The sequence below is a fragment of the Scyliorhinus canicula genome, chromosome 1 (genome assembly GCF_902713615.1).
Source record: "Scyliorhinus canicula chromosome 1, sScyCan1.1, whole genome shotgun sequence".
Lineage (NCBI taxonomy): Eukaryota > Metazoa > Chordata > Chondrichthyes > Carcharhiniformes > Scyliorhinidae > Scyliorhinus > Scyliorhinus canicula.
In genome coordinates, this window is record NC_052146.1 from 66,683,492 (window position 1) to 66,693,002 (window position 9,511).

General features: G+C 44.9%; 1 protein-coding gene across 2 annotated transcripts in view; it reads left to right on the forward strand.

The window, feature by feature from the left end:
• LOC119963280 (transmembrane protein 233) overlaps positions 1–2,109 on the forward strand; it is a 47,079-nt gene extending 44,970 nt beyond the window's left edge. The window contains exon 3 of one of the 2 annotated variants that reach the window (XM_038792137.1): positions 640–2,109. In XM_038792137.1, coding sequence (XP_038648065.1) covers positions 640–648 — 9 coding nt within the window. In that variant the 3' untranslated portion in view covers positions 649–2,109. The remainder of the gene's footprint in view (positions 1–639) is intronic. The other variant, XM_038792140.1, reaches the window with a different exon arrangement.
• The last annotated feature ends 7,402 nt before the right edge of the window (positions 2,110–9,511 follow it).

Below are 9,511 nucleotides of genomic sequence, written 5' to 3' on the forward strand. Positions count from 1 at the left end.
ACCTTCCCTCCCCAGGCCGGGATCGAACCTGGGACCTCGGAGCCGTGAGGCAGCAGTGCTATCCAGTGCACCACTGTGCTACCCTATGCTGGAATTCTTGACGCTTGAGAAGGTTCAATTTGAACTGAGGGGAAGGATGGAGGGGTTTTACAATTCATGGGTGTTATTCATTATGCACTTTCGAGAATTGAACATTGGGGGTGGCTGGGGGGGTTGCGGGGATGGGGACTGTGTGTGTTAATGGTGACTATGGGTGATTCCTGATTCCTCTTTGTCAGTTGTTTATGTTAACATGCGGGCTCATGTTTGGGGGTTTGGTGTGAGGATGGGATCGTTGTTATTGATATGGGGATTGACATTACATTCGTTACTGATTATTGTTTATTGTTTGGGGTAAATTTGGGAGAAAATGTGAAAAAGGAGAAAAAAAAAGCAGAACTTATAATCCAATAAAGCAGAAAATGCTGGAAATTCACAATAGGCGCATTTATTGATTGCAAGGTTTCTGATCATAACCCTCTGACACATCAGAATCCTGAATAGCTTGCTGTGATTTTCTGTTTCACATTTCCAATGTTCGCGTGATTTTTCTTTTCCTCGTTTATTTAATCTTTTTGTTTTTTGCCTTTTAATTTGCAGCAGCACTGATTGGCCAAACAGCAAGGAAAATGACCTGATTTGGAAATTCACCAGCAACAAGCTGAGTGAGGAAGGAGTCACGTGTAATTAGTGCCAACCACATGCAGATTATATTGTAATTGATGCGTCCATTTTACTCAGCTGGCTAGAAGTCAGAATTTTAAAAAAAGTCTTAAAACCAGTCACGTCCTTTCATCAGGAAAAGAAAAATGAAATAATTTCAAACCTTTTATGCTAACAGGAAGCTCGTGAAAGACTATTCCAACAAAACTGCCGGCTGGATTAACACAGAAAACACCTGCAGCAACAATTTGGGATGTTATTTTAAAATGTATCAATAATCATGATTCCCTTAAGGCTGCAGAATTAATTTGGTGCAGAAACAGGTTCCCAAGTGCAGGTGATCACATCATTTGCAACTAGCTCTGCAGGTTTACTATGTGGCTGGACATCCTCATGTATGTTGTTAATGATTTTATTAGAAAGATAATCCTTTGAAAGTCAGCATTTACAGTATTAGTTCATGACATTGGATATGTTTTTCCCAGGCTCCTGAGAGTCTTTCAACAGAGGTGCAAACCCCATTTTATGATAGGTGCTGTGACGATAGCAGAGGAAGTGATTTCAGGTACAAACCAATGCTGACAAAGAGCTCAATCTCAAGGTGTGTATGTTTATAACGATATTGTAGTTGATGCAAATGGTTTAATGAGGTGCATCACCCGGCGATGTCACGTACATTCTGGTATCAACACCCACTGGAAAACACCAATACTCTGTAACCATGACAATTTGCAACTTGCACACATCACCTCCGATTGTTCCCAGTGCATTTTTTTTAGAATTCATTCTCGGGATATTGCCAGGGCGGCCGACATTTACTGCCCATTCCTAGTTGCCCTTGAAAAGGTGGTGGAGGGCTGTCACCTTGAACCGTCTCTGGTGGTTCACATTGGCGAGCATACTACCAGACCTGTATTTCCCGGCACTTCACCCCAATGTTGTACAGCAGTCATTATTCTTTACAGCCACAACAAAGTTTAGAAGGACAATATCTATTTACTGATAGGTATGTGGTTCGAAAGGGCGTTATATGGAAGTTTCACCATGGTGTTTTACTGAAATATTAGTGACTCTACACTACTCAATCCAGTGTAAAGCCAGATCTTGCTGTGCGGAATAAATTCATCCATCTACACACTGGACTTAGCTTATATAGCGAATATATTTGCCGTTTACACTCTGCAGTTGTCACATTCTTCGCAGTAAGAGAAAACTGTAACAGGTAATGGAATTGTTGGGTTTTATTCTTGTTTCATGTTTACAAATTAAATTCTCATTCAGTGTTGGGTGAAGTGATGTTTATCTACCTTTTCAAAAATGTATTTTGTAAATAAAAGTGACTCTGGTGCATAGTAAAAAAAAGGGTGTACAGTTTAATGATAACGAAATAAAGAGAACATTTTCAGAGATGAGTCCTTTCTTTAAAATATCGCTCGTATGAGGCTTGAGTCATGGAGTTACCAACATGTGGGCCTGTTTTCCTTGTCTAGTGAGTCCTAGGGATGCCTGTTGCTCTGGTCTATTCACCTCAGTCGGTCACAATTGAAACAATGGGTTGCTTTCTGTTGGCTGCTCTCAGCTGGCTTGCTTTTCCTCACCAAGAAAGTTCTAATGGCTGCACGTGGCTGTGGCCATGGGCAATGAGCAGGCAAGTGGTCAATCTGAAGGAGTACCTCATAATAATGGCCAGAGAATCTTGCTGATTGAGTGATAAAAATTCATCAGGACATCAGAGAACTCCCTTGCTCTTATTCGCTTTTGGATCTTCACAGCCACAACAGAAGGCCTCAGTTCGTTGTTGCAGCTGGAAGCTGGCACCGCACTCCATCAGCGCTGCACATTTGAGTGCTGGTCGAGTGGATTGAATCCCACGCTGGACTGGGACTCAATCTCCTGACCTTTTGACTCAGAGCTGAGTGCCACTACTCAAGAACAGCTGACAGTTCCACGGCTAGCGGAGCGACTGTGATTTTGTGAAAGGAGAAACTACAGGGACAGCGGTGGTTTAAATATTTGCAGATTTCCATGCCCCAATGGTGGAGAAGTGTGCAGCGGGGGGGTGGTGGGGGGGATGCACGTGATGCTTTCTCCTGGCACCTCCTGTTACTGGCAGCGACAGATGCAGAACTGCTGCTCTCAGCTTGTGTAGTGGTGTCAGTGACTGGAGCTTGGGAGTGAGGACAGGTGCATTTTGTACATGTTAAAATCTGTATTTTGATATGTAATCCTATCGTTGACTCAGCTAATTATAGGGACACATGTCCCCAGTGCAAAAAAAATTCAACAACTCAAACTAAATGCAAACAGCAATAGCGAGTATTTAAATCGTAAACATTCAAACTTAAGAGTTAACATTCTTTTACAAGATAAAAAAAACCTATGAAATAAACATATGGATGTGCAGAGTGAGAATACTGGCAGTTAAAACATAAAAATGTAACATTTCCACACTTGAACTAGTGAGTTTTTGCCCAGGTTATTCCAATTTTAATACCTTTGGTTATTAGCTGAAGAGTCTCTGGAAGGAAAAAGAGAGGTTAACAGAAGGGGAAACTATCCTTGGCTCCTTGTCTCCTGTCTCTCTCCACCAATATTAAGCTGGGAGATTGGATCATGTAACACTGAAAAGACCACCAGGCCCCCAGATTCAGGACAAAGTTGATTGATATTTGAAAATGAAACTTCTCTAAGGTGCCTAAATATATCTCCTCACTTGCCCTGGTGGCTATTTCAGCAAATCATTTCCACACTTTGTGCAGAGTTTGGCAGTCGTTGGTCATAAGCCTTCGATGTTGTTGGTCTCTGAATGCCTAATGGCTTTTCTGCTGAAATGCTGATAGTTGAACTGATGAAAAGAAGCTGCCAATTTCTTTCCTGACTCACTGTGTAACATTTGAAGATTGACAAGGTTCCACAGGGAGGAATAATTCAGTGATGCCAAGTCTGAAAATTGTCGGGTGAAAGAAGGGGCATGTATTTATGTCGCGTCTTTCATATCTTCAGGAGGGGGGGGGGGGGGGGGGCGGGGGCGTGCGGCACGATGGTGCAGTGGTTAGCACTGCCTCAAGGTTCAATCCCGGTCCCGGGTCACTGCCCATGTGGAGTTTACACATACTCCCTGTGTATGCGAGGGTCTTACCCCCACAACCCAAAGATGTGCAGGGTAGGTGGATTGGCCATGCTAAATTGCCCCTTAATTGGAAAAAACTCCTCTAAATTTATTTATTTTTAAAATATTCATATCTTCAGCTCTTTCCAGGAGGGTTTCACAATGAAGTACTTTGGAAGGGTAGCGACTGCTATTGTCTTATATTCTTGTTTGTGAAGGTGATTATTTCTGCAGTTCTATAGTCTGGGGAAAGAAGTGTTTGTTGTCGGAAGCTGGTCTAATGAGCCTGAATAGTGAGGATGTGGAGAGAATGATGCTCAATGAATCTACCCAGCTTTCTTATACAAGACCACTAATTCCTTTGTTCTGTGATTTGCTCCTCTGATTTTATCTTGTGCATCTCCACATCTGAAAGCCCTGACCTGAGCCATGTAAGGCAGGTCTATATGAAGAAACCCTCTGCATCTTCACTAAGGGGCTCACGTGATATCTCCGCAATGAGAATTAGATTGGGGGGGGGGGGGGGGGGGGGAGCTTGTAGTATGGAAAATATCACAAAAGAACTGTGTCTCCTTATTTCCATGCTGTGCCAACTGCCCATGGTGAGGATGCATCAAACATTTATGACCACAATCTGTTCAATGGTCACAGAGCTATGAATAATTATTATAATACACATAAAGATCTCACTCGCATTCAGTAGGATTATTTTATTGATCAACCTGGTTAAAACTATGCTCATGAGAGCAGAAGGTAATCAAGTTTTTTAAAAAATAAATTTAAGCAGCCAATTATTTTTTCCAATTAAGGGGCAATTTGTATGGCCAATCCAACTACCCTGCACATCTTTGCATTGTGGGGTGAGATATGAGGATGCAGATATGTGCAGACTCCACACGGACAGTGAACCAGGTTCGAACCCGGGTCCTCATCACCACGAGGAAGCAGTGCTAACCACTGCGTCACTGTGCTGCCCAGAAAGAAATCAAGGTTGAAAAGAGTAGGAGGTACATTATGAAATAAAACTTGGACCATTGCTGAGCCTGGGTTTTAAAAGGTATTGAGGGTGTCAGAAGGCCAAAAGGGGTTGGGGGAGGGCGGATATTTTCAAGTTACTGGCTATCTTTTACTTTGATGGATATCCATGGAAATAAACATGATAACCGGGGAATGACCTGTAATGACGGTTTTACAGCTCCTTCTATTGCAGGAAGATTTCATTGTTGAAGTTGACCTCGTATTAAGTTGATCTTTTCTCTACACCTTGCTATAACTGGAACATTATATTCTGCAGTCTCTCCTTCCTTCCCTATGTACGGTATGCATTGTTTGTACAGCATGCAAGAAACAATACTTTTCACTGTATACTAATACATGTGACAATGATAAATCAAATCAAAGTTTTGTAATCATGAGAAAGACTCAGGAAACGGAGATAAGAAAAATCAAGATCAGAAGAGCAGTAAATGGGTTTGTAGAAATAAAGCAGGAAAAGATATGAGATAGAAAGCAGAACAGATGTGGGCTGGATTCTCCATCCCGCCGCACCAGATTTCTGCTTCACCCCGCCGGCGGGATGCTCCGTTACGCCGGCTGGTCAATGGGGTTTCCCGGGCGCCAGCAAAACGGTGCATCCCACCGGTGGAGAATCCAGCCGATGTAACTACCATGCAAGTATCTTCTTGGGTCCTGTCCAAGAGATGTTTGGAGAATGTTCTTTAAACAATATTCTAACATCATGTACAGCGGCACGGTAGCACAGTGGTTAGCACTGTTGCTTCACAGTGCCATGGTCTCAGGTTTGATTCCTGCTTGGGTCACTGACTATGCGGAATCTGTATGTTCTCCCCGTCTCTGCATGGGTTTCCTCCAGGTCATCCCACAAGTCCTGAAAGACATGCTTGTTAGGTGAATTGGACATTCTGAATTCTCCCTTAGAGTACTGTAGCCACCTGGGGTGACCACAGCCCAAACACAAAATGGAAGATTGCAAGGAATGCAGGGAAAATGGACAGGTTGTAAAAAGCAAGCAGCTTGCAGAGCGCTTGTATATTTGGACTGCTGCAGAAACCAGTTTGGCTGTTGCTGAAACCAGACAATGCTATGGAAAGAAACAGTTAGCATATTAATGAGGCGATACCGGGCGATCCCCAGGCACAAAAGACACAAGTTAACACTAATCGATACATTGGATGGAAGGCCAGACTTTTCGGCGCCAAAGAAGCTCAAAACAATAAGTCCCAAGAACCGCCCCAGTGATCGAGTAACTGCCCCGCTATTGGGGAATTCAAATCAATCGATTGGGAAGAGACCCAATCGATTACAAGAGTATAGAGGGTCCGCCCAGGTGGGCGCAAGACCCTGAGAGGAGTATAAAACAGAGACCCCGAACCCAGCTCGCTCTCTCTGTCAGCCTCTCCTTGACCAGCCAGCCCTCCCAGCAGAACACCATTGCAGCAGAAGAACCTTGTGCAGGAGGGGTCTGGGCAGAAGCCGCCAGCAAGTAAGTCACAACACACGCTACGGGAATAGACACTCCTGACCCCTTTAGACCATAACCACTGGAAGCCTGCGGACCCTGGCCAAAGCTAGAAGCCGTTGTTCCCTGATCCGGCAGTCCCCTTATCCAGATAAGTATTTGGCCTAATAGTGGTAGGATTAGCCTAGTCTTATAGTTTATATGCATGATTAGTAATTACTGTAATATAATAAACGTGTCTTGTTTGAACTTACTAATTGGTGTATGGTTTTATTGCTTTGAACTTGACCTTGAAACTTGTGGCGGTATCTTAATGATACCTGGCGACTCCAAAGCTAAGTAACCAAACAGAGCCAAATTGAGTGTTAGACACACTCACCCAGAACGAGCAACAGTACCCCAACATGTGCCGGAGTGTGGCGACTTTTCACAGTAACTTCATTGCAGTGTTAATGTAAGCCTACTTGTGACAATAATAAAGGATATTATTATAAAGTCTTTTGGCACAGTGCTGTGACGCTTTCGATCTGACTTCTGGGTGGTGGGTTTGGAATGAAGCCATCTTATTTAGTTGCTGCAAAAACCCACAAACTGTAAGAGGTGCACATTCCTGCATCCCCTCACTGATGGTTCTTGACTACAGGATTATAAAAGTTCTGGATGCTCTGGTTTCCTCCCACAGTCCAAAGATGTGCAGGTTAGGATGGGTTACGGGGATAGGGCAGGCGAGTGGGCCTGCGTAGGGTGCTCTTTCAGAGGGTCAGTGCATACTCGATGGGCCGAACAACCTCCTTCTGCACTGTAGGAATTCTATGGTTCTAATATTAAATGGACAGAGGGTTTGGCTTCACCACAAACGTGTTTATTAACTAATGCCCTAATGCTCTAGTGTAAATGACATTACACAACACTTCATTGGTTAACCCCATTTAAATCCCTCCACGATGTAACCTCAGCTTTCACATAAACTCATAAATTATGCTTTATGAGGAGCTTCTACTGAAAATTCACAGGCAACACCCACTGCCTATAACCTTCCTCAATTCAACCCAAACCCTCTCAGGAATTGATTTTAACCCTCAAGTTACTTTGAAACCTCAACCCCAGTATCCCTTGGATTTGGCTGATAATTTATAATCCCCCACCCGCCTGGTCCTTCCAGCAAATATTGTAGGTCCGGGAGTCAGACTGACCAATCCTGACCCTCCTTCCTCACTGCAGTGCCAGGCCCTGTGATCTTGCCCTTTTTATTACAATCCTTATAGAAATTATGAAAAAAACACATTTCCTAAACCATTTTGCTGAATGGTATCCATATTTCCTGAAGTTACCGAGCCGGATGGTCAGTGTTTAGCACCCTATTAAACTCTTTAGTCTGTTTCACACCCTTGTGAAATCTGGACCTCCAAAGGGAGCTGAAAACATAAAGTTGGGTTCTGAATAGGGCCCCGCTTATCAATGCATACCCTGCACAGGCTCACAGCGGCAGTAACACAGTGGGCTGGATTCTCCGGTTGCCGACACCAAAATCGCATTCGGCGACGGGCCGGAGAATCCAAAATCGCGACAAAGCACTGCTTTTGTGATGCTCCGTGTACGCACCACGTGTGGATGGCCTTAGGCCCATTGCCTGAGGCCCGACCCCCACCAGCCAAGTTCCCGACAGCACGGGACATGCGCGGTCTCATCCGTTGGGAACCCGGCCTGGCAGCTGCGGACTCAGTCCAGCGCCGCCACAGTCGGAGGAGGACCGATTCGCGGGTGGGGAGGGTCATATTCAGGGCTGGGGACACTGTGGTGGGGCAGTCCTGGGCACACGAGCCGGCTGAAGGGGGGGGGGGGGGGCACTATTTTACAGGCTGGGTCCGCCAGCAGTGTCTGCCGTGAAGCATAGCGCGGCCACTGCAGGCCACCAGCGTGCGCATGCATGGCCATGGACCCGGCCATTCCCCAGACAGCTGGGTGCTCTACGCTGTCTCCCTGCTAGCCCCCAGCAAAATAGGAAATCAGTGGCCACATTGCGCCAAGCCGGTGTGGGGACATAGCCCCAGAATTGGAGAATCCAGCCCAGTATGTCTCAATGACAACTAAAACTCTCTGAAAATCTCAACGCCTGGGTGCTTCAACCATTGGCTCCTCCCATTAACGACATCATCTCACTAAACTGAATGTAATGCTTCCAATTAACTACTCCACAGCAAACCCTCTTAATATAAATAAGAGTCCATTAGTCCAAACTTTTATGATGCTTTAATTGTACCTCTGGCTCCAAAACGCCAAGCTGTCTTTTAAACCTGGATTTTGAAAAACATGACTGCAGCACTCACATACTATTCCAGACTTTTACATACTATTCCAGACTTTTAACCCTTACTGCATCAAATACATATAATACAATATGTCTGAAATTCCTCCACACATCACACATCTCTCAAAGTGTTTCCCTGACATGCCAGGCATACTCGCCTTCCCTCTTTTACCCATACAATGCTGGCTGTATTATTTAATCTTGGGCAGGACACTAACGTCGCACCGAACTGGTAGCTGGTGGAATTGGAGTATTTGACTGAATTTGACCCCAGCCAACATTTGTGAGGGCCACGATGAATCCAGCACAAGTTTGTGAGTCTTGTTTATGTTCTTATGTTATGTTCTTAACAGAAAGGTAACTTCATTGACAGCAATATGTACAAAGTACCAGCAATTCACTACTGGTTCCCTCTCTAGCTGGTGCCAAACTGGCCAGCTCTATTTACACAGCTGCACTGCTAATGATTGCCCCTGCCCCCTCATTGGGGGAGCTCATATTCCCCAAGAAACATGGGGTAACCAATTGTCCACAGCCAATAGGATCCGGGCAACTTATAACACAGGTCAGCCACTTTCGCTAGTGGGAAAATATGATCACCCTTTCTGTTTCCTGGTCCTTGTCCTGCTCTGTGTTACGATGGGGCCATTTCCCTCCCCATACACCCATAGGTGAAAGATATCTTGATCCGACCGGGCTGATTACCACGCTTAGCCACAGGGCATGTCCCATTTTTCATCCTTGGATCCAATTTGCTTCTGTGAAAAAACGAGAAACAATAGCATTGCACTGCGAGGGGTCCTCCACGCCACAGTAAAATTTTAATGGCGTGTTCCCATTACCGCAGCCCCCTTTCTTGTCTCCGAGGGTGGCGTTCTCTTGGGGCTCCGCATTGGCGGCATCCAGGGCACCG